The sequence below is a fragment of the Hylobates moloch genome, unplaced genomic scaffold (genome assembly GCF_009828535.3).
Source record: "Hylobates moloch isolate HMO894 unplaced genomic scaffold, HMol_V3 SCAFFOLD_8, whole genome shotgun sequence".
NCBI lineage: Eukaryota > Metazoa > Chordata > Mammalia > Primates > Hylobatidae > Hylobates > Hylobates moloch.
In genome coordinates this window covers 91,869,957-91,895,713 of record NW_026652283.1, presented here as the reverse complement: position 1 = coordinate 91,895,713, position 25,757 = coordinate 91,869,957, and the positions used below count along the sequence as shown (strand labels likewise).

Below are 25,757 nucleotides of genomic sequence, written 5' to 3'. Positions count from 1 at the left end.
AACCCTTGCTTATTCTATACCTAACTCACAGCCTTGTTGTGAGGTTTAAATAAAATAGCACTTAGTAAAGCAAGGTACACAAATAATACTCAATGAATGGTAAGCAATATTGTTATGATACATTTATTTTTACAGCGTTATGTGACCTTTTTATTCTGTGCTCCAACATTGGCATGTTTCTGTTATTCTTTTCAGTATTATTTAATTTATTCCCCGAAGGAGAGCGGCTAAGAGTATTGCCCAGCCACAGGCTCTCAACCACCACCCCGAGCCTCAGATTCTCCTCACGCAGCCACAGCTGTACCACATGGCCCACGTGGTATGGTTCTAATTCCTCTGACATCTAATTTTCACTTTTTGGCAATATTTGTCTCATCAAGCTTTACACATAAATATTTTCAGCAAAGTGCTCCAAATGCCTTTTTCAGAAATCTGAATCCACATGAAAACAATGGCAACAAGAAAAAGGTGTAAACTTCCCAGAACAGGCCCAGAATTTGAAAATATGATAAAGAGGTTATTGTGTGCCCGAACTTTTCACACAAGAATTGGAGGAGATTTAACACATGCAATAATAAACAGAGGAAGGCTGGCTAATGCAGAGCAGATGGGCCTGCCAGGCAGTGCTCAGCATTTCAACATCTTTCCCCCTGTACCTTTGGACTCAAGGTGATTGCATGCTGGTGTCTTTAGCTAAAAATAAAGTTAATGCCTTTGGGGCAATCATAAATATGGCTGCTTCAGTTTCTGGGGTGATTGGTGGTCTAAAGTTTTCAAGAACCTACTATGTAAAAGGCCTTTGACATTCACTAATTTAATCCCAACCACTACTCCATTTTGAAGGAAAAAAATGAAGGCTCTGAAAGTGTAAATCACTTACTGAAGGGCACACGGCCAGGATGACAGTTGAGCCAGGATTATATGTCATGGCTCTGCAAACTGGGGCAATAGGTGAGCAGGGAAAAGAGTCATGGCCAAATAAAATTGAGACATACTGATGCACACATACACACACACACATTTACACAGTAACAGCCTTATTAAGGTATAACTAATGTACAATAAGGTGTACATATTTAAAGGATACTATTTGATAAGTTTTGACATATGTCTGTACCTGGGAAACCATCACTACAATCATGATGTTGAGCATATCTAATACTCTCAAAAGTTTCCTCTTGCCTTTTGTAATTCCTTTCTGCCATCCCACCTGTCCCTCCCACTCCTGATCCCAGACAACCACTGATTTGCTTTCTGTCACTATAGATTAGTTACATTTTCTAGAATTTTATATAAATGAAATAATACAATATGTACTATTTTTCTGTCTTCTTTCACTCAGCAAAATTATTTTGAGATTCATTCATGTTATTGCTTGTTTATTCCTTTATATTGTTGAGTAGTTATTCCATTGTATGAATATGCCACAATTTGTTTATCTATTCATCTACATATGGACATCTATAGATGTTTGCACTTTTGGGCTATTAAAAATCAAGTTGATGTGAATGTTTGTAGACAAGTCTCTGTATGACATGTATTTTCTTTTCTTTTGGATAAAAACCTAAGAATGAAATGACTAAATTATACTGTAGGTACATGTTTAACTTTTAAAGAAACCATTAAGCTGTTTTCCAAAGTGGTTGCACCATTTTACCTTCCTACCAGTAGTGTATGAGAGTTCCAGTTCCCCAACATCTTCACCAGTACTTGGTATGGTCAGTCTTTTTAATTTTTGTCATATTAATAGGCATGTAGTGGTATTAAGTCTCTCATGGTTTTAATTTGTATTTCCCTAATAACTAATAATATTGAGTATATTTTCATGTTTTTGTTTGCCATCTATACATCTTCATTAGTTAAGTGTTTATTCATATCTTTTGCATATTTTTATTGAGTTGCTTCTTTTTCTTATCATTGAGTTTTGAGAGTTCTTTACATATTCTGAATATAAATCTTTTAATAGATACATGTTTTGCAAACATTTTCACCAAGTCTAGGCTTGTATTTTTATTTTCTTAACAGTGTCTTTTGAAGAGCAGAAGATTTAAATTCAGGCCAAGTCCAATTTATATTATACATCACTTTAACTTCTGTTTTACATTTTAAAAATCTGGCCAGGTGTGGTGGGTCATGCCTGTAATCCCAGCACTTTGGGAGGCTGAGGCAAGTGGATGACTTGAGGTTAGGAGTTCAAGACCAGCCTGGCCAACATGGTGAAACCCCGTCTCTACTAAAAATATAAAAATTAGTTAGGCGTGGTGGCAGGTGCCTGTAATCCCAGGTACCCGGGAGGCTGAGGCATGAGACTCGCTTGAACCTAGGAGGCAGAGGTTGCAGTGAGTCAAGATCATGCCACTGTACTCCAGCCTGAGCGACAGCATGAGGCTTCATCTCTAAATAAATAAATAAATAAAAATCTGAAAAAATAAAAATCTTAGTTACATTCTGAAAGTTTCCTTGGCTTGATTTTACAACTCACACATTTTCTCTTTGGCAGTCCATTCTATTACTACTCAGCTTATATGTTGAATGTTTTAAATTATCAAATTTTAAATTAACTTCCCAAATAGAAATCATTCATGGCTGGCTGCAGCAGCTCATGCTTGCAGTCCCAGCACTTTGGGAGGCTGAAGCAGGCAAATTGCTTGAGCCCAGGAGTTCATGATCAGCCTGGGCAACATGGCAAAGCCCCGTGTCTGCAAAAAATACAAAAATTATCTGGGTGTGGTCATGCATGCCTGTAGTCCCAGCTACTTGGGAGGCTGAAGCAGGAGAGTTGCTTGAGCCATGGAGGTTGAGGCTTCAGTGAGCTGTGATCACATCAATGTTCTCTAGCCTAGGTGAGAGAGTGAGACCCTGTTTTAATAAATAAATAAATAATCATTCACAATGTTTGCATATGGTAATCTTACCTCTCCCTGATAATTTAATTATTCATCCCAGCTCAGCTATCAGCTCTATTTCCTCAGGTGCAAGTTCTGCATTTGGTAAGAGGATGATGTCTGTTGCACAGAGATAGATTTCCACAATTGCTTAGTGAGTCTTAACTGAAGAATGATCTTTGTTTTGGGGGATCCCTGTTAGCCTGTCTTTGATTGTTTATTGCAGTCTACCTCCAGGAGACAGGGTGAGAGTCAGACATAGAGCAGCCAGGGAGGCATTTCATGGAGAGGGAGCTCCTCATTCTTTCTTGATGTCACCAGTCCCCTGGAACACTATTTTAGCTCTGGGTCCTAAAGGCTCATACTCCTGGCTCCTACATGGGGGCAGACACCTCTATTGCTCTGTTGCTACTTAGTCCAAAGGGCAATGTTGACCTCACAGTTGCTACTTTGGTGCCCCAGCTCATTTCCCTTCAGGTATGCAGAGCTACTACTGCTCCCAGGCTCTTCTATCTCAAGGCTTTTTGATTTTTGTTTTTTGGAGATGGAGTCTCACTCTGTTGCTGCTGGAGTGCAGTGGCGTGATTTCAGCTCACTGCAACCTCTGCCTCCCAGGTTCAAGTGATTCTCCTGCCTCAGCCTCCCGAGTAGCTGTGATTACAGGCACCCATCACCACATCCGGCTAATTTTTGTATTGTTAGTAGAGACAGGGTTTCACCATGTTGGCCAGGCTGGTCTTGAACTCCTGGCCTCAGGTGATCTGCCCACCTTAGCCTCCCAGAGTGCTGGGGTTACAGGCATGAGGCACTGTGCCTGGTTACATGACCAGTTTTAGACAATGAGTTTTGACAACTTATGATGTGTATAGTTTTAGGACTGAACTTTTACTTGATGATGTGAGACCTTCAGTGTGAGACCTTCAATGGGTCAATGAAATAATTCAAAGGGAAATTTAAAAATTTCTTAAGGCAAATGAAAATGGAAACACAGCATACCAAAACTGAAAATGGTAGGGTTTTGAGTAAGTAGAAGAGTATAAAGAAGAAAAGAATGTTGATCCTAGAAATATTCTATCTGAAGTAGTATATTCCTGGACTAGAAGTTGCATATTCCTGGACTTCAACTTTGCAACTATAGAGGAGGATATATAATCATGACACATGTTTTGGCTCAACTGTGAGCAATAATCATGAAGCCATAATAAAATTAGCACTATTTATTGGTTTTCAGTATTTACGATTGAGCCAAAATCAGAACTATAGTGATAGCATAAAATGCAAATGTCATTAAATTTGATTATATAAAAGTAAAAGTAGAATAAGAGAAGTTTTCTTAGTATCTTAATCTTTTAAATTGGTGGGTCAAGAAATTGCAAAACTTGATGAAACGAGAAATAGCTGTTTATTACTTAAAATTGCAGAGGTCATCAGTAGAGCAATGCTTCTCCAAGTGTGATCCCTGAGCCAGCAGCATCAACCTCTCTTGGGATCTTGTGAGAAATGAAAACCCAGACCAAATGAATCAGAAGCTCATCGGGTGGGCCCCAGCAATCCATGTTTTGTTTTGTTTTGTTTTGTTTTGTTTTGTTTTGTTTTGTTTTTGAGACGGAGTCTCAGTCTGTTGCCCAGGTTGGAGTGCAGTGGTGTGATCTTGGCTCACTGCAGCCTCCACCCCCCTGGGTTCAAGTGATTCTCCTGTCTCAGCCTCTTGAGTAGCTGGGATTACAGGCGTGTCGTACCATGCCCAGCTAATTTTTGTATTTTCAGTAGAGACGGGGTTTCACCATGTTGGCTAAGCTGGTCTTGAACTTCTGACCTCAAGTGATCCACCCACATCGGCTTCCCAAAGTGCTGGGATTACAGGTGTGAGCCTCCATGCGTGGCCTACTTCAAGGCTTTGAGTATTCTTGGAGCCACCTCCCATCTCCCATTTTTATGCAAGAGTGTTCACCCACATGAGCCTCAGTATAGGGATCCTTTTAAACTCTGATTTGACTGCCTTCCATATTTCAGGGAATTTTCGAGATTTCTTATTCATAAGGAAACTCCTTCTAGTTTCCTAACATTGTCATGGATCAAAACCACATTTGTCTCATTTCTAGAGACCTGTGTTGGGAGGGGCCTTGGGCTCAGGTCCTCCAACCTGAACAGAATCTGTAGGCAATATTTGCATCTGTAGAAGAATCTCTTGGTATTTGAAGTCCCCATGTGTGCAGACCTTATATACTATATGTTGTCATAAAAGTTTGGTTTGCTACTTTGATGCTTGCATTTTCTTTGGAAAAGCAGCAGGGGGTCCACCTGCGGAGGGGACAGTATAACCATTTTTAGAAATGAAAATCTGAACATTCTCTCCCCTATTAAAAACCTTTCAGTGGCTCCTGTTGCCCTTCAGATGAAGCTTCAACTTGCTTTACAGGCCCCCCAAGCTCCATTTCCCACCATTTGTTCACCTCCTCTCTTGCTGTCTCTATTCCAGCTTCAGGTAATTTTTTCCCCTAGTTCTACAAAAGGGCCCTGCTCTCCTACCCTTGAACATCCTGTTTTTTCTAAACAGAACACTCGCCTTTCTCTCCCTGCTTCCTTTCCTCTGATTCATCCTTCTGATCTCGGAGTAAAGGTTCCTTTCTCAGTGGGCTCAGATACCTCTGGGGTCCAGACTCACATCCACAGAGCCTCACCTCTGATTCCAGTTGCGGCCGTGGCTGCTGTACTTTAGTGGACCACTCTGAGTCATGCTATCCACTCTGCGGAAGGTTCTGATGGGATCTGCCCCCACACCCACAATTGTGACCTTGTTGATGGGTCCTTATTTGCCTGTTCCTCCTTCCCTTGCCCTCCTGAGTGTCTTGCTTCCTGGGATCAGATCCCAGATGAACCATCTATACCTGATTCCTTGTCTTAGGCTCTACTTTCAGGGTGCGGGAGGAACTCAAGCTAAGCCAGTTATAGTCTGGATTAGAGCCCTGTGGTTTTCCAGGGGGCAAAAATGCTAATTTTAGATCTGGAAAGAAGATCTCAGTGAACACTACACCAGGTAGCAACTATCTGGTAGGAGGTGCACAATTTCATTTGGATCCTAGGAAAAATCCAAGCTTTCATTCTCATTTCTGGACATCCTAGTGCTTCTTCTAATCTCTGTTATGTTGAGGCAGCCCAGAGTAGTGGGAAGAACATGGAATTTGGAATGGGTCTTCAGATTCTGGCTCAGTTATACTCCTGCTGTGTAGTCTAGCAGAAGTCATTTAAAATTTCTGAGGCTATTCCTTCATTTGCCAATAGGAGATAAACCAACAGATGCTCTTGTGACTCAAAGGATCTCCACCAGGACAGGATGCTGCACAAAAGAGTGGTTACTTAGACAGCCGGGGCATGCATTTCTTCATCATGTAAATGAAGGGCTTGCCTTAGGAGACTGCTAAGGTACCTCCTGCTGTTAACATTCTAAAGAGACAGTTCTTTTCAAACTTGATGGTGGGATACAGGCAGTATCTGTCTTGCTTGCCATAGAATACTGGTACATAACATGCCCAGGAGTCAGGCTGCTTGGGTTGAATCCGGTTCTTATAGCTGCATGAGCTTAGCCAGGTTTCCAAACCTCATTGTATCTTAATTCCCTCATCTCTTAACTGGGGGTGATAAGAGCACTTACCATAGTGCTGTTGAGAGGACTATGCAAGGTCACAGATGCACAGCACTTATTTGATGTGGTGGATTAAAGATGGTGCAAATTCTTTGCTACTCTTCCCCTTGAGAGTTAGAGTCTAGCTCTCCTCTCCTTGGGTCTGGACCAGCCTGGGTGGCTTGACTGGTGAGTAGAGTAAAGCAGAAATGACATTCTGGGACTTTTGAAGCTGGGTCCTAAGAAACCTCACAGCTTTCACCCAGGTGTCTTGGCACATGGTCTCTGGGATCCCTACCCCACCACGTAAGAAGTCTGACTCACCTGAGAGCACCATATGGGAAAGGCCCCGTGTAGGTGCCATGATCCACAGTCCCAGCGGAGCCCAGCCATTCAGCCATTCCCTCCAAGGTACCATACATGTGAATGAGGCTGGCTTAGGCCCTCCAAAAAAGCCCAGCTACCAGCTGGCTACCACTGAGTAACCTCAGCGGATGCCACATGAAACAGAACTGAATTGCCCAGCCAAGCCCTGCCCACATTACTGCCCACAGAAGTGTAAGATATAATAAAGTAGGACTGAAGTGGGAGGATTGCTTGAGCCCAGAAGTTCTAGTCCAGCCTGAGCAGTGCAGCAAGAGTTTCTCTCTAAAAATAAATAAATAAATAAATAATATTAAAGTAGCTGTTTTGAGCCACTGAGTTCTGGGGCAGTTTGTTATGCAGCAATAGATAACTGAAACACTTGGCATATAATAAATGCTTAATAGATACAGGTCAGAGCATTTTGATGTCAAATTTCATTACCCATGATCAATATGTAAGAGTATCCAAGTTTGAGAGATTACTGCCCTGATCCCACCTTCTATGACTTCCTCTGTCTCTACCCCTGGGATTCTCCTAGCAATGCTGGGACTTATTTTTCCATCTGGTGCACAGTGTGCCTTCATCTACTAAAAACCTCGTAAGTCCTTGTTAACCATCTGCCTTCTGCATAAAGGACACCACACCAAACAGCCCCTTGACTGTTTTTTTTTTTTTTTTTTTTAGACAGAGTCTTGCTCTGTCACCCAGGCTGGAGTGCAGTGGTGTGATGATAGCTCACTGCAGCCTTGACCTCCTGGGCTCAAGTAATCCTCTCACCTCAGCCTCCTGTGTAGCTGGAACCATGGGCATGTGCCACCATGCCTAGCTAATTGTTTAATTTTTTGTAGATGTGCGATCTCACTGTGTTGCCCAACCTGGTCTTGAATTCCTGGGCTCGAGCAATCCTCTTGCCTTGGCCTCCCAAAATGCTGGAATTATAGGTGTGAGCCGCCATACCTGGCCCAAACCATTTCTAATTCTACCTCTGCCATCATCTCCATGGATAACCTTGGATCTACCTTCTGGCCCCATTTCTCCATTTTTATTTTTATTTTTATTTTATTTATTTAGTTTTTCAAAATGGAGTCTCACTCTGTCACCCAGGCTGGAGGGCTGTGGCATGATCTCAGCTCACTGCAACTTCTGCTTCCCAGGTTCAAGTGATTCTCCTGCCTTAGCCTCCTGAGTAGCTGGGATTACAGACACGCACCACCGTGCCTGGCTAATTTTTGTACTTTTGGTAGAGTGGAGTTTCGCTATGTTGGCCAGGCTGGTCTTCAACTCCTGGCCACAAGTGATCTGCCCACCTTGGCCTTCCAAACTGCTGGGATCACAGACGTGAGCCACTGTGCCCATTCTCCATTTTAAAATAAAGGTAGAAGTGGACACTTTCCAGGGGCACATCCTGTTTCTGATGTAGGTACATAGCATGTTTCCTCTACTTCACCCTCTGCTCCTTTGCAACCTTCAACTTTTTGGTATTTCTTTTCTTTCTTCATCCATTGTTTTTATCTCTTTTCCCCCATTGTTTAAGCTTTTCCCCCACTGGTAAGCCCAATGTCACTTGCATAAAGAAAAACTCTTCCTTGATCTCATATAAACCTCCAATCACCATCTGATTTATCCTCATTTCTTACTTCCACCATGCTGCCCTTTAACTGGCAAACTCTTTTTTTTTTTTTAAATTATACTTTAAGTTCTAGGGTACATGTGCACAACGTGCAGGTTTGTTACATAGGTATACATGTGCCATGTTGGTTTGCTGCACCCATCAACTTGTCATTTACATTAGGTATTTCTCCTAATGCTATCCCTCCCCCAGCCCCCCACTGCCCAACAGGCCCCAGTGTGTGATGTTCCCTGCCCTGTGTCCATGTGTTGTCATTGTTCAACTCCCACGTATGAGTGAGAACATGTGGTGTTTGGTTTTCTGTCCTTGTGATAGTTTGCTGAGAATGATAGTTTCCAACTTCATCCACGTCCCTGCAAAGGACATGAACTCATCCTTTTTTATGGCTGCATAGTATTCCATGGTGTATATGTGCCATATTTTCTTAATCCAGTCTATCATTGATGGACATTTGGGTTGGTTCCAAGTCTTTGCTATTGTGAATAGTGCCGCAGTAGATATACCTGTCCATGTGTCTTTTTAGTAGCATGGTTTATAATCCTTTGAGTATATACCCAGTAATGGAATCGCTGAGTCAAGTGGTAATTCTGGTTCTAGATCCTTGAGGAATCACCACACTGTCTTCCACAATGGTTGAACTAATTTACACTCCCATCAACAGTGTAAAAGTGTTCCCATTTCTCTAGATCCTCTCCAGCATCTGTTGTTTCCTGACTTTTTAATGACCGCCATTCTAACTGACATGAGATGGTATCTCATTGTGGTTTTGATTTGCATTTATCTGATGACCAGTGATGATGAGCATTTTTTCATATGTCTGTTGGCTGCATCAATGTCTTGTTTGAGAAGTGTCTGTTCATATCCTTTGCCCACTTTTGGATGGGGTTGTTTGTTTTTTTTCTTGTACATTTGTTTAAGTTCTTTGTAGATTCTGGATATTAGCCCTTTGTCAGATGGGTAGATTGCAAAAATTTTCTCCCATTCTGTAGGTTGCCTGTTCATTCTGATTATAGTTTTTTTTTTGCTGTGCGGAAGCTCTTTAGTTTAATTAGATCCCATTTGACAATTTTGGCTTTTGTTGCCATTGCTTTTGGTGTTTTAGTCATGAAGTCTTTGCCCATGCCTATGTCCTGAATGGTATTTCCTACGTTTTCTTCTAGGGTTTTTATGGTTTTAGGTCTTACATTTAAGTCTTTAATCCATCTTGAGTTAAGTTTTGTATAAGATGTAAGGAAGGGATCCAGTTTCAGCTTTCTACATATGGCTAGCCACGTTTCCCAACACCATTTATTAAATAGGGAATCCTTTCCCCATTGCTTGTTTTTAACAGGTTTGTCAAAGAGCAGATGGTTGTAGATATGCGGCATTATTTCTGAGGGCTCTGTTCTGTTCCGTTGGTCTATATCTCTGTTTTGGTACCAGTACCATGCTCTTTTGGTTACTGTAGCCTTGTAGTATAGTTTGAAGTCAGGTAGCGTGATGCCTCCAGCTTTGTTCTTTTGGCTTAGGGTTGACTTGGCAATGCGGGCTCTTTTTTGGTTCCATATGAACTTTAAAGTCATTTTTTCCAATTCTGTGAAGAAAGTCATTGGTAGCTTGATGGGGATGGCATTGAATCTGTAAATTACCTTGGGCAGTATGGCCATTTTCATGATATTGATTCTTCCAACCCATGAGCATGGAATGTTCTTCCATTTGTTTGTGTCCTCTTTTATTGCACTGAGCAGTGGTTTGTAGTTCTCCTTGAAGAGGACCTTCACATCCCTTGTAAGTTGGATTCCTAGGTATTTTATTCTCTTTATAGCAATTGTGAATGGGAGTTCACTCATGATTCGGTTCTCTGTTTGTCTCTTGTTGGTGTATAGGAATGTTTGTGATTTTTGCACATTGATTTTGTATCCTGAGACTTTGCTGAAGTTGCTTACCAGCTTAAGGAGATTTGGGGCTGAGACAGTGAGGTTTTCTAAATATACAATCATGTCATTTGCAAACAGAGACAATTTGACTTCCTCTTTTCCCAGTTGAATATCCTTTATTTCTTTCTCTTGCCTGATTGCCCTGGCCAGAACTTCCAACACTACGTTGAATAGGAGTGGTGAGCGAGGGCATCCTTGTCTTGTGCCAGTTTTCAAAGGGAATGCTTCCAGTTTTTGCCCACTCAGTATGATATTGGCTGTGGGTTTGTCATAAATAGCTGTTATTATTTTGAGATATGTTCCATCAATACCTAGTTTATTGAGAGTTTTTAGTATGAAGGGCTGTTGAATTTGGTCAAAGGCCTTTTCTGCATCTATTGAGATAATCATGTGGTTTTTGTCATTGGTTCTGTTTACGTGATGGATTATGTTTATTGATTTGCATATGTTGAACCAGCCTTGCATCCTAGGGATGAAGCTGACTTAATTGTGGTGGATAAGCTTTTTGATGTGTGTCTGGATTCGGTTTGCCAGTATTTTATTAAGGATTTTCGCATCAATGTTCATCAGGGATATTAGCCTAAAATTTTCTTTTTTTGTTGTGTCTCTGCCAGGCTTTGGTATCAGGATGGTGCTGGCCTTACAAAATGAGTTAGGGAGGGTTCCCTCTTCTTCTATTGATTGGAATAGCTTCAGAAGGACTGGTAGCAGCTCCTCCTTGTACCTCTGGCAGAATTTGGCTGTGAATCCATCTGGTCCTAGACGTTTTTTGGTTGGTAGGCTATTAATTATTGCCTCAATTTCAGAACCTGTTACTGGTCTATTCAGAGATTCAGCTTCTTCCTGGTTTAGTCTTGGGAGGGTGTATGTGTCCAGGAATGTATCCATTTCTTCTAGATTTTCTAGTTTATTTGCATAGAGGTGTTTATAGTATTCTCTGATGGTAGTTTGTATTTCTGTGGGATCGGTGGTGATATCCCCTTTATCATTTTTTATTGTGTCTATTTGATTCTTCTCTCTTTTCTTCTTTATTAGTCTTGCTAGCGGTCTATTTTGTTTATCTTCTCAAAAAATCAGCTCCTGGATTCATTGATTTTTTGAAGAGTTTTTTTGTGTCTCTATCTCCTTCAGTTCTGCTCTGATTTTAGTTATTTCTTGCTTTCTGCTAGCTTTTGAATTTGTTTGCTCTTGCTTCTCTAATTTTTTTAATTGTGATGTTAGGGTGTTTTAGATCTTTCCTGCTTTCTCTTGTGGGCATTTAGTGCTATACATTTCCCTCTACACACTGCTTTAGCTGTGTCCCAGAGATTCTGGTATGTTGTGTCTTTGTTCTCATTGGTTTCAAAGAACATCTTTATTTCTGCCTTCACTTCATTATTTACCCAGTGGTCATTCAGGAGCAGGTTGTCCAGTTTCCATGTAGTTGTGCAGTTTTGAGGGAGTTTCTTAATCCTGAGATCTACTTTGATTGCACTGTGGTCTGAGAGACAGTTTGTTGTGATTTCTCTTCTTTTGCATTTGCTGAGGAGTGTTTTACTTCCAATTATGTGGTCAATTTTAGAATAAGTGTGATGTGGTGCGCAGAAGAATGTATATTCTGTTGATTTGGGGTGGAGAGTTCTGTAGATGTCTATTAGGTCCACTTGGTGCAGAGTTGAGTTCAAGTCCTGGATATCCTTGTTAACCTTCTGTCTTGTTGATCTGTCTAATATTTACAGTGGGGTGTTAAAAATCTCCCATTATTATTGTGCAGGAGGCTAAGTCTCTTTGTAGGTCTCTAAAGACTTACTTTATGAATCCAGGTGCTCCTGTATTGGGTGCATTTTTATTTAGGATAGTTAGCTCTTCTTGTTGAATTGATCATTTTACCATTATGTAATGGCCTTCTTTGTCTCTTTTGATCTTTGTTGGTTTAAAGTCTGTTTTATCAGAGACTAGGATTGCAACCCCTGCTTTTTTTTTGCTTTCCATTTGCATGGTAGATCTTCCTCCATCCCTTTATTTTGAGCCTATGTGTGTCTTTGCACGTGAGATGGGTCTCCTGAATACAGCACACCAATTGGTCTTGACTCTTTATCCAATTTGCCAGTCTGTGTTTCTTAATTGGGGCATTTAGCCCATTTACATTTAAGGTTAATATTGTTATGTGTGAATTCGATCCTGTCATTATGATGTTAGCTGGTTATTTTGCCCGTTAATTGATGCAGTTTCTTCATAGCATCAATGGTCTTTACAATTTGGCATGTTTTTGCAGTGTCTGGTACCAGTTGTTCCTTTCCATGTTTAATTCTTCCTTCCATAACTCTTGTAAGGCAGGCCTGGTGGTGACAAAATCTCTCAGTTTGTCTGTAAAGGATTTTATTTCTCCTTCACTTATGAAGCTTAGTTTGGCTGGATATGAAATTCTGGGTTGAAAATTCTTTTCTTTAAGAATGTTGAATATTGGCCCCCACTCTCTTCTAGCTTGTAGGGTTTCTGCCGAGAGATCTGCTGTTAGTCTGATGGGCTTCTCTTTGTGGGTAACCTGACCTTTCTCTCTGGCTGCCCTTAACATTTTTTCCTTCATTTCAACCTTGGTGAATCTCACAATTATGTCTTGGGGTTGCTCTTCTCGAGGAGTATCTATGGGTGTTCTCTGTACTTCCTGAATTTGAATATTGGCCTGCCTTGCTAGGTTGGGGAAGTTCTCCTGGATAATATCCTGAAGAGTGTTTTCCAACTTGGTTTCATTCTCCCTGTCACTTTCAGGAACATCAATTAAATGTAGATTTGGTCTTTTCACATAGTCCCATATTTCTTGGAGGTTTTGTTCGTTTCTTTTCACTCTTTTTTCTCTAATATTGTCTTCTCGCTTTATTTCATTAATTTGATCTTCAATCACTGATATCCTTTCTTTCACTTGATTGAATCAGCTATTGAAGCTTGCTCAAGTGTCAGGAAGTTCTCATGCTGTGGTTTTCAGCTCCATTGGGTCATTTAAGGTCTCTACACTGTTTATTCTAGTTAGCCATTTGTCTAACCTTTTTTCAAGGTTTTTAGCTTCCTTGCAATGGGTTAGAACATGCTCCTTTATCTCGGAGAAGTTTGTTATTACTGACTTTCTGAAGCCTACTTCTGTTGACTCGTCAAACTCATTCTCTGACCAGTTTTGTTCCATTGCTGCTGAGGAGCTGTGATCCTTTGGAAGAGAAGAAGTGCTTTGGTTTTTGGAATTTTCAGCTTTTCTGCTCTGTTTTCTCTCCATCTTTGTGGTTTTATCTACCTTTGGTCTTCAATGTTGGTGACCTACAGATGGGGTTTTGGTGTGGATGTGCTTTTTGTTGATGTTGATGCTATTTCTTTCTGTTTGTTAGTTTTCCTTCTAACAGTCGGGCCCCTCAGCTGCAGGTCTGTTGGAGTTTGCTGGAGGTCTGCTCCAGACCCTGTCTGCCTGGGTATCACCAGCGGAGGCTGCAGAACAGCAAATATTGCTGCCTGATCCTTCTTCTGGAAGCTTTGTCCCAGAGGGGCCCCCTGCCTGTATGAGGTGTCTGTCGGCCCCTACTGGGAGATGTCTCCCAGTCAGGCTACCCAGGGATCAGGGACCCACTTGAGGAAGCAGTCTGTCTGTTCTCAGAGCTCGAATGCCATGCTGGGAGAACTACTGCTCTCTTCAAAGCTGTCAGACAGGGATGTCTAGGTCTGCCGAAGCTTTCTGCTGCCTTTTGTTCTGACATGCCCTGCCCACAGAGGTGGAATCTAGAGAGGCAGTAGACCTCGCTGAGCTGTGGTGGCCTCCTCCCAGTTCGAGTTTCCTGGCCTCTTTGGTTACACTGTGAGCACAAAACCACCTACTTAAGCCTTAACAATGGCGACACCCTGCCCCTCGCCAAGCTGCAGCATTGCAGGTTGATCTCAGACTGCTGTGCTAGCAATGAGCAAGGCTCTGTGGGCATGGGACCCACCAAGCTAGGCACAGGAGGGAATTTCCTGGTTCTGCCGGTTGTGAAGACCATGGGAAAAGCGCAGTATTTGAGCAGGAGTGTATTGTTCCTCCAGGTACAGACTGTCACAGCTTCCCTTGGCTAGGAAAGGGAAATCCCCCGACCCTTTGCACTTCCTGGGTGAGGCAAAGCCCTGCCCTGCTTCGGCTCACCCTCTGTGGGCTGCACCCACTGTCCAACCAGTCCCAGTGAGATGAACCAGATACCTCAGTTGGAAATGCAGAAATCACCCATCTTCTGCGTTGATCTTGCTGGGAGCTGCAGACCAGAGCTGTTCCTATCTGGCCATCTTAGAAGCCTCCCTAACTGGCAAACTCTTAACCCTTCAGGGCTCAGGTGAGATGTTGCCACTTCAAGGAAGTCTTTTTTTTTTTTTTTTTTGAGACAGGGTCTCACTCTCTCGCCCAGACTGGAGTGCAGTGGCCCGATCTCAGCTCATCACAAACTCCACCTCCCAGGCTCAAGCAATTCCCCGGCCTCAGCCTCCTGAGTATCTGGGATTACAGGCATGCGCCACCATGCCCTGCTAATTTTTGTATTTTTAGTAAAGACGGGGTTTCACCATGTTGGCCAGGGTGGTCTTGAACTTCTGACCTCAAATGATCCACCTGCCTCGGCCTCCCAAAGTGCTGGGATTACAGGTGTGAGCCATCGTGCCCAGCCCAAGGATGTCTTTAGAGACCTCCTCCCACCCTACACAGTACCCTTCCTCTGTAGTCTTACAGAACTCTTACTGATCCTCTCCCCCATTTCAACCCCTTTCATACTGTGATTAACTGATTAATCATCAGCTTCCCTTGCTAGACTGCCCTCTGCAAGGGCATGCCATATTCATTACAATAGATCAAGCAGTTAGCCCTCTTGGGTACTGGCACATAGATCTCTGCAACTCTCCTTCCTCATTGGCTGACAACAACAAAAACAACAACAACATCTTCTGATACTAACACCACCACCATTGGTTAAAGCTTTCTATATGCCAGGAATTGTTCTAGTCACATTACTTGAATCTTGCCAATAACTCTATGAGTAGATATTCTTTTTTTTCATTATTATACTTTAAGTTTTAGGGTACATGTGCACAACGTGCAGGTTTGTTACATATGTATACATGTGCCATGTTGGTGTGCTGCACCCATTAACTCATCATATGAGTAGGTATTCTTATCCCCATCCTACCGTTGAGGAAACAGTCTTGGAAAGGTTAAGTAAGTTGTTTTGTTTTGTTTTGTTTTTACTACTGGTCAATATTGGAGCTGAGGTTCAAACTCAGGAAGCTGACTCCTGGGTCAATGAAGCCCTTTTGGGAAACATTTCACCCCTGCTATTGGCTTTAGACTTTGAAACACGTTGTCCTTTATTGTTTTTTAAAAACAAATGAGCTTTGTATGTGCAATTTGCCCTGCTTCCCTATGCTGTCTTTCCTAAATGTGACTGTTGGTGTCTTGGTGGCCTAGAAGTGCCTCCAGCTCCCCACATGGATGTCCTGGGTTCAAAATACATCTTCTTTGTTATACCAAACACACTATCCCTCCTTATCACCTTTGCTCATGAAAGACACCCACAGCACCCTACAGTGAAAAATCAGCACTGCGGGGGGAAAGGTGTATTCCAAGCGGTCGTACAGCATCGTAGCAGATCATGCATTCCTGAAGTTTCGGTTCTCATGGCTTCATAGATGGAGAGCTGAGGCTCCTGATGGGGATGACCCCGTCTGAATCAGAGAGCTGTAATGGAATACGGCAAAAGGAGACATTCCATTACAAAGTCAAACCATGGTAAACAACCACAGCCAAAGGAAATAGAAGAAAGAAAGAAAGGAAAGAAAAGAAAAGACAAAAAACAATTATATACAGAAGAAGGATGGCAAGTTGCTGGAAGACAGTTTGCCTACATCTTAAAATTCTGGAACAAAGATGTGGCCACGTTTCTTGAGTCTTTTATAGGAACTTTAGACTAGTATTTCTTGAGTTCAGCATCCACAGGCAACTGAATGGTTGTTAGGTGGGCAAGAAGACAGCCAATTTTAGGTACACGTTTCAAAAGACTTATCAAATTTTTAGAAATAAAAATAAAGCATATCTTAAACTTATTAATCATTTTCATATCAGTAATGGGAAAATATTATTTGAAGTTAATCATTTACAAGTTCTAAATCTGGGTCTATTGGATACATCTGTTTCACAACAAGTCATTTTTAAGTGTTTTTCACACTTTTTATTTCTGTAGATCCTAATTCGTAATTACAGGTGATTGCAAATGACAACAAGTGTTTGGTGGCTATCTAAAATTATTCTGAGTATTTAGATAGAAGAGGACCCCAAAATTATGTTGTGATTTCATACAAAACACTAAGTGTTTGCCAGATGCTAAGTTGACAAACATACTTTATTCACAGTATTGGATGGTTCAACTCTGGAGATAGCAGCAAATGGATTCCGTTGTGGTTTGAACTACATCAACTTGCTTAGGCTGGAGTTATGTTTCCCAGAATCCCCTTCTCTGAGTGGTTTCAAGTTAGAATTGGTCCAGAGAATAATTTGCACAACGTTTGGAAGGTAGAAGTGAAGCAGCCACCATTACTCTCTGAAGATTGTCAGGGTTGGATGTGACAGACAGATGCAGAGGTGCTGGCAGGTTCCATTTATCCTTGCTGTCCTCCTCTCTGTGGCCTGGTATTCCTCCTGGCTGATGACCTTGTTGACCTGCAGTGGTCCTGGCCCATCACAAGATGCACAGGGACTGTAATTAATTTATCATTGCATCTTCAGTGTATGGTGCAGATCCTGTCTTATCAGTATCCTAATTGGTCATTGAATAAACACATGTGCATGGTTTTATATGCATTGACTTTTGGCTACTCAGCATTGGGAAATAATAATACAATTTTCTGGAGAATCATCCCTGTCCCATATTTAGTCAATGTATATGGGGTCAGGTTTATTTCACGCCTAGCTCCACTGACCACATGAGTTCAGCCAGGCCAATCAAGTTATTACATTCACTTGGCTACAGTGATTGGCTTGGGGATGGAACATGACTCAGCCCAAGCCAATAAGATGTGGTGAGTCTTTTGCTGTGAGTGTCACAACAGAGGCACATGACCTTTTCTGCTGGACCTGAACCTGGGAGGATACAGGCCTGACTCTGTTGGCAGCCATTTTGACGCCACACTGAGCCTGAGAATGAAGCCAACATTGTGAATAGCAAAGTAATGAGAAGAAACAAGACTGGGTTCTGATAATATTTGAGCCCCCTGGACTGAGCTGTGCCTGAAGTCAGTATCCCCTGGATTTCAATTATGTGAACCAATAACCACCCTCCCCCTTATTTTTTCCCCTCAAACCACTATGGAGTGGGATTTCTGTGATGTGGAGCATAAACTCTCCACTCACACTGAATAGTTTTCAATTTCCCTTTAGGAGCAAAACGCCTTTTTCAAATGAATGTTCACACAGAACCCCATTACACAGCAAGGTTAATAGCAGAGCTCATGAGGACCAGGATCTGCTCTCTTGCCCTCCATCCCCCAAGTTCTGAAGCAGTTCCTGATGCCTCTGTGGAATGCTGGTCTTGGCAGAACACAGTTAGAAAACCATTAATTTAGCCCATGTCTGTTATTTTAAAGGTAAGAAAACTGAAGTTCAGAAAAGGGAGGGGACTGACTCAATCCCAGCTACTGGCAGATCTGGGACTGCAAACTAGCCTTCCATTGCTCCACGCAGGTGTCTCTTCTCATGTGGAATCACAGCATTGGATAGACTGAAAAGAGGAAGAGGTTGCAATGGAGCAGCACACCTGGTGTGTGGGGATACCTGGAAAACAATTAGGAGAGCCTTAGGTCAGCATTGCTCTGGCACTGGCTGGGCTGGGGGCTATCCTGATTCTAGAACTATCTTGGTTCCTGGGATAGAAATGTCCCCAGAGTGGAGAAGTTCAGTTCAATCCAACATCCTTATATTACAATGAGGATAAAGACCACAGACCCTATGGCCTGTATGACCCTGCTGCCCATTTCTGGGAATGCATTCCTACAAAAATGACAATATGTGTGTGCAAACAGCAACAATGACAAACATACCCTGGGATGCTTTTCCTGTGCGGTTTGTTATAGTAAGATAGCAGCTACAGCTTATATATCATCAACAGAGGACTGGCTAAATGATGGCACTTCATTCTGCAGAATCTTTTGCTGTAGTCAAAAAGAACAAGTTAGATCTATACGTATGAACATGGAAAGGTGTCCATGACTTATATTAAGTAGAAAAATTAAGTTGCAGAATGATATTTATAGTATAATTTCATTCTTACAAAAACTATTTTCTAAAACTGTGTGTGTAAAAGGGCTGGAAGGATACATCCACAGTCTTAATAGTGGTTACATCTGGGGAGGAGAGTTGGGGCTTGAGGCAGACTTTGGCCATTCAATTTGGATGGGGGCCAGAGACCCCCCCTCTCAGATCTGAGACTGCTGTACTTACATTACAGCCTCCTTTGCAGCACAGGCCATGACAAAGAATCTGCTAAATCACCTTGGGTGGGAGGGGACAGGGCGTTTCCTCTATCTGGCAGAGGGGGCTGCAAGGTCAAATTCCTGACAGAAGTGGTACTGTTTCCTACTGTAGCATGCAATGGTTATGTACTGTAGTGCTTAAGGATGGCAGAGGCAGCTTCGAACACACCAGCACACTGGCCAACTTTGGGGTCTTACTCTTGGAAGCCTGGCCTAGAGCTTCCCTCTCACATTCTGTGAACCACCCCGTATCCTTCTAGTAAACTCTTCTGCTTCATTGTTTAGAGTCAGCTGAGTTAGAGGGACTTCTAATTATTTTATACATGTCATCTGATACCTAAATATATGTATACATTTTTTAACCAAACATATTTAAGAGGATACGGATGATCTCACCTAAAGGAGCATGCAGTGCATAGAAGTGTGTGCCCCTGCCCTGTTTTGTATTTTATTTTATTTTTTGAGATGGAGTCTTGCTTTGTTGCCCAGGCTGGAGTGCAGTGGTAGGCTCTAGGCTCACTGCAACTGCCTCCTGGGTTCAAGCAATTCTCCTGTCTCAGCCTCTTGAGTAGCTGGGATTACAGGTGCACACCACCATGCCCGGCTAATTTTTGTATTTTTAGTAGAGACGGGGTTTCACCATGTTGGCCAGGCTGGTGTCGAACTCCTGACCTCAGGTGATCCACCCACCTCGGACTCCCAAAGTGCTGGGACTACAAGTGTGAGCCACCACGCCTGGCTCCCTGCCCTGTTTTGAACCAGGGTTTTCATAAAAGAGGTGAATGTGCTGACCATTAAACAGCAACTACAGCAAACTTGGTTTGCAGTGAGACGTTTGCTCAGAAATGTTCTTTTCTTTTTAAATAAGCAATTTCCTGACCTGCAAGTTAGTCTTAGGCATGGCTCCCTCACCGGGAAAGTTGTGTCCTGTGCAGGCTGCACTTCCCACGGTCCCTGTGCATCTGCCTGGGCCTTCTTCCTCTTGGTTCTTGGGTAGACTGACTCTGTCCCCTGAAAGCCTGGTCTTCTGAGGAGACTGAAGTTTGCATGTCACACAGAGCCAGCAGATATGGCCCTGGATGAAACTAGGGGACAGCTCCCGACGGCTGCTCAATTAGTGAGTTTCCTTTGTACTTCAACTTGGGTAAGCTGGGCTAATTAATAAATGGACTTGAGAATGACAAACTTTCATAGCCAAGGTCCAAAATGTCATGTTGGTGGAAGATGGCAAAAGTCTGGTGAGAGGGATGTCAGAAGTAAAAAGACTAGGTATCAGGAAATGAGGAATAAGGATAGCATTGTCCACAACTACTAAAGGTCCTTGTTGATTTATTTCTTTGCTTTTTCAATGACTTTTTGATATTTGAATTTCACACATCCCTGTCTTAGTTTGCATCCTCCAGAAGCAGTACCTGAGACAAGGATTCAAGTGCAAGTGGCTTAATTGAGAAACAGTAATTCAGGGATCACCATTCAGGGACTGGAGAAGCAAGATAGGGAAGGAAGGAAGCCAGTGGAGAGTGTGTTATTGAGCAAGTTACCACTGTGGGCAATTGGAGCTCAATGCCTCTGGGGAACTCTGGGAGCCAGTGTAGAATATACAGCTCAGAAGTTTTTCATTGGAGCAAAGGGAGTCCTTGGTTGAGGGTTGCTCCAGGAAAGTGTTCATTCTCTAGCATTTCTGGCCTGCCACGTGTATGGGCAGAGAGGGCTCCAGTGATCAGGAAGCCTTCCAACAAAGAGTCTTGGATGCTGGCTGTTGGAAGTCAGGCCACATGCACAGAAATATCACATGCTGTTGGCATCTGTGTGGGGACATCCACAGCATCTGCTACAAGTTTCTTTCCTTCTTTGCACAGCTCATGAAATTTGCCTGCCTTCTAATCAGTGCGCAGAGACTGCAAGGTAAGCAGAGTTTCACTTGATCTTAGGTGATCATAGACAACTGATCTCATTTATATTCTGTTTAAGTATCCACGTTTATAGTCAAAATATATCAAATTGCTTAATATCCATACCACATACAGAATAAGATAACATACCTGGTTTTTAAAAAATAACTAGAGTGGCAAAATACATACTATTTTAACAGCATCCAAATTTGAGAGAGAGGTAAAAACATATTCTCTCTTATATAGTGAGATGGATGGAAACCAGAACAGAAAGCCCTGAACCCTTGGGTTTGCCCATGTAAGTACTGTGAAGGCCTACAATGCACCGAGGGAGTGGCTACTTGGTGTTGCCTATGGTCATTTGCCACCTTTGTGATGAGCCTCCAATTGGGACACCGGCCATTAGGTCCTAGTTACTCAGGAAGCTAACCTGTTAGTCACTAAATTCACTGTACTGTAGTTTTCCTAGGGAAAAATAAGTGCTGATGCGTGATGTATTGCAGTTATTTGAAAACATGCCTCAAGTTTTACATCATCTGTATCTTAATCCCTTTGGGCTGCCACAACAAATTGCCACAGACCAGGTAGCTTAGAAACAGCAGAAATTTAGATCTCTCAGTTCTGGAGGCTGGGAAGTCCAAGATCAAGGCGCTGACAGATTCAGTGTCTAGTGAGGCTCACTTTCTGGTTCGTAAATGGTGCCTTCTTGCTGTGTCTTCACGTGGTGGAAGGGGCAAACAAGCTCCCTTGGGCTTCTTTCGTAAGGGCACTAATCCCATTTACGAGTGGGTGGACTTAAGTGAGGAATGGTTCGGACAGCCAACAAGACTATCAAATGTCCACCACAGCAGGTTGTTTTAAAGATGAGGAAACAGAGCCTCAAGGAGGTAGAGAAATGCCGCATGTTCCATGACTGGTCAAGAGCAGAGCTAGGGTTTGAACCCAAGTGGTCTGATGGCCCAGCTCCTGTTGTGTTCTTTCTTTCTGCTCTGTCACCTCTGGTATGGGTCATGTCTGCTCTTGCTCACATACCTTGTAGAGCACAGAGCTTTTAGAGAATAGGAGGTTTGGGGGAAGAGGGGAAGGAAAGGAGGGCAGGTGGGGACTGTTGGAACAGGGACGCAACCCAGGGAGTCAGACTTGTTGGAGGCTGCCTCAGGACAGCCAAGGACACTGAATCCACTCACTCTCCACTCTCCCTCCTCTCTGTTAATTGGTTTGAGGAGAGGTCTATGTTAAAGAGCTGGAGCCTGATGAATTTTGTCATGATTGTGGGAAGGAATGGATGCTCGCAGGCGCAGACAGAAAAACAAAATGAATTGGCCTATCTAGATACTTCCCACAAAATGCTTTCAGTTCCACATTAATTCCAAGTTTGTCTCTTAAGCACATTTGGAATATGGAAATAATCTTAGAATGTCACAATCGAGAACGTAATTTAGATAAGCTGAGAACCAAAAGAGAAGACCACATTGCCTTGTCCCTCAGGCCTGTGTGGGTCCAATTTAATGACTCCTGATGATATGAGGTTGAATTGGGCAGCAGATTGGACACATAGCTATAGTGCCATCTCTTCATGTTTAAAATGTCATTTTAGACTGGGTGTGGTGGCTCATGCCTGTAGTCCCAGCACTTTGAGATGCTGAAGCGGGTGCATTGGTTGAGCCTAGGACTTCGAGACCAGCCTGGGCAACATGGCGAAACCTTGTCTCTACAAGAAAAACAAAAACAAAAACAAAGAAACCCAAAAACCAAAAAAAAAATGAGCTGGATGTGGTGGCACACACTCGTAGTCCCAGTTACTCTGGAGACTGAGGTTGGAGGTTCTCTTGAGCCCTGGAAATGGAGGTTGCAGTGAGCCAAGATCATGTCACTGCACTCCAGCCTGGGCAACAGAGTGATACCCTGTCTCAAAAAAATAAAAGTAAAAATAAAATGTCTTTTTAAATACAGTCATGCACCACATAATAACATTTTTGTCAGTGATGGATGATAAGATGCTGGTCCCACAGATCATAATGGAGCTGAAAAATTCCTACTGCCTAGTGACGTAGCCGTCGTAATGTTGTAGCATAATGTATTACTGACGTGTTTGTGGTAATGCTGGCGTATGAGGCTGGGCAAGGTGGCTTTTGTCTGTAATCCCAGTGCTTTGGGAGGCTGAGGTGGTAGGGCTCCTTGAGGCCAGGAGCTGGAGACCAGCCTGGGCGACACAATGAGACCCTGTCTCTACAAAATAACAAAAAAATCCAACTTACTATGCTGCCACATATAAAAGCATAGTAAATACAATTATGTGCTGAACATAATACTTGATAATGATAATAAATGACTATGTTATTGGTTTATGTGTTTACTATACTATACTTCTTATTCATATTTTAGAGTGTACTTCTACTTATTAAAAAAAGTTAACTGTAGAACAGCCTCAGGCAGGTCCTCCAGGAGGTGTTCCAGAAGAAGACGCTGTTATCATCAGAGATGACAGCTCCATATGCGTTACTGCTCTGAAGACTATCAGTGGGACAAGATGTGGAGATGGAAGACTGATATGGATGGCCCTGGGCCTGTGTCGGCCTACGCTAATGTGTGTGTTTATGTCTTCGCTTTTAACAAAAAAGTTTAAAAAGTAAAAATAAATTTTAATAGAAAAAAACTTGCAGAATAATGCTATAAAGAAAGAAAATATTTCTACAGCTATACAACATGTTTATGTTTTAAGCTGTTATTATAAAAGAGCCAAAAAGTTAGAAAAATTTAAACATTTGAAAAATAAAAAGTTATAGTAAGCTTAGTTTATTGCTGAAGAAAGAAAATTTTAAAAATAAATTTAGTGTAGCCTAAGTTTGCAGTGTTTATAAAGCCTACATTAGTGTACACGAATGTCCCAGGCCTTCACATTCACTTACTCACTGACTCACCCAGAGCAATCTTCCAGGCCTACAAGCTCCATTCATGGTAAGTGCCCCACACTGGTGTACCATTTTTAATCTTTTATAGTATATATTTTACTGTACCTTTTCTTTGTTTAGATACACAAGTATCTTTGTGTATCTAAACCTTTGTGTTACAATTGCTTGCCTTACCTTTGTGTTACAATTGCCTACAGTGTTCAGTACAGTAATGTGCTATGCAGGTTTGTAGCTTAGGAGCAATAGGCTACACCGTGTAGCCTGGGTGTATAGTAGTCTACACCACCTAGGTTTGTGTAAGTATGTTCCACGAGGTTTGCACAACAATATTGCCTAACAACACATTGATGGAGTCTCACTCTGTCGCCCAGGCTGAAGTGCAGTGGTGTGATCTCAGATCACTGCAACCTCTGCCTCCCAGGTTCAGGTGATTCTCCTGCCTCAGCCTCCTGAGCAGCTGGGATTACAGGTGCATGCCACCATGCCCAGTGAATTTTTGTATTTTTAGTAGAGGTGGGGTTTAGCCGTATTGGCCAGGCTGGTCTCGAACTCCTGACCTCAGGTGATCCACCTGCCTCAGTCTCCCAAAGTGCTGAGATTACAGGTGTGAGCCACCACGCCCAGCCCTAACAATACATTTCTCAGAATGTATTCCCGTCACTACGTGATGCATGACTGAATAACTTCCCTTGGGTTCAGCGGACCCCCCATCTGGCTGTTTACTTTGGTGCACTTATTTCCATTTAATCTGTCCTCCTGACTAGGTGTATACTATTATCAGATGAGATATGGAGCCCTTATAAGGTGTAGCAACTAACCCTGTGTCTGGCAGCTGGTAAGTGGCAGATCAAGATTTGGACTCAAGTCTTAAGTCTCGGACCATAGCTAGGTCAATTGTTCCACCACAGAGCCATCCCACAGTAGGCAGGATTTCCTTGAGTCCTGACTCAGAAAGGCAGCTCTGGCAATGCAGATCTGTTATGTGGTTCTAACTACCATCCCCATCAGCTCACCACTAAGGCAAAAAGATACGTGTTTGTTATCTATTACTGGGTCATAAATTACCCCCACATTTGTACTGGTTTTCTATTGCTATGTAACAAATTACCTCAAAGCATAATGGCTTAAAACAATATCAATTATACTACAGTTTTTGTTAGTCCGGAATCCCGAAGTGGCTCGTCTGGGTTCTTCTGGCTCAGGGTCTCTCATAAATGGCAGTTAAGCTATTGGCTGAGGCTGAAGGTTTGACTGGACCTGTAGGGTCCGCCTCTGAGGCGGCTTCTGACATGGCTGGCAAATTGGTGCTTGTGGTTAGCTTGTGTTTTAAGCTGTGTTTTAGCTTGTGTTTTAAGGCTTTACTTCCTCTCCACACGGGCCTCTCCACAGGCTGCTTGAGTGTCCTCACGACATGGCGGTTCATGTGGCTTTCCTGGGATTGAGCAACCCGAGAGAGTAAGGTGGAAGGGACAATGCCTTTTGTGGCCTATCACAGCAGTCCCATGATATCCTATTTGTTGGAAGGAAGGCACTAAGATCAGCTCCTGTTTGAGGGAAAGGGAATTAGTCTCCACCTTTTGGAGGAAGGAGTGTCAAGACAATGTGTGGATATATTTTAAAACCACCACAGGGTGACATTTCCTGCCATTTGTGTACACATCCCAGCATAGTGTTGGGGCTCCCCTCACCCCTTCTTGCCCCACCAGGGCTGTGAGTATTCTGCATGGTTTCCCATGTGTGAGACCCTGTGTGTGGATCCCACAGGCAGATTAGGTCAGAAGAGGATTCTGGGAAAAGGAAAAGTCAACCTATCATTAGAGATCATGGACAGTGGGCTGAGTCTGGCATGGTACTCTGAGAGGGAGGCAGGGCAGGAAGGCAGTCCATTCTCAATATACTTATGTAGCCACTTTTCTGTCTTGAGGCACAAAAAAAAACCAAGGTCATATCTTTTAATGTCTCAGTAAAACAGCTTGAGCCCTCCCCTTATCACCTTGAGAAATGCCTCAGAATTTCCTCCAAGGAAAGACTCCCAAGA

At 42.7% G+C, this 25,757-nt stretch overlaps 1 protein-coding gene across 1 annotated transcript; it reads left to right on the top strand.

Moving 5' to 3' along the window:
* The first annotated feature begins 442 nt into the window (after positions 1–442).
* Positions 443–18,315, top strand: APRG1 (APRG1 tumor suppressor candidate). The gene is given in 4 exon segments (XM_032159138.2): positions 443–643; positions 645–669; positions 18,031–18,226; positions 18,228–18,315. Coding segments are annotated over 4 exon segments (510 nt in total).
* The last annotated feature ends 7,442 nt before the right edge of the window (positions 18,316–25,757 follow it).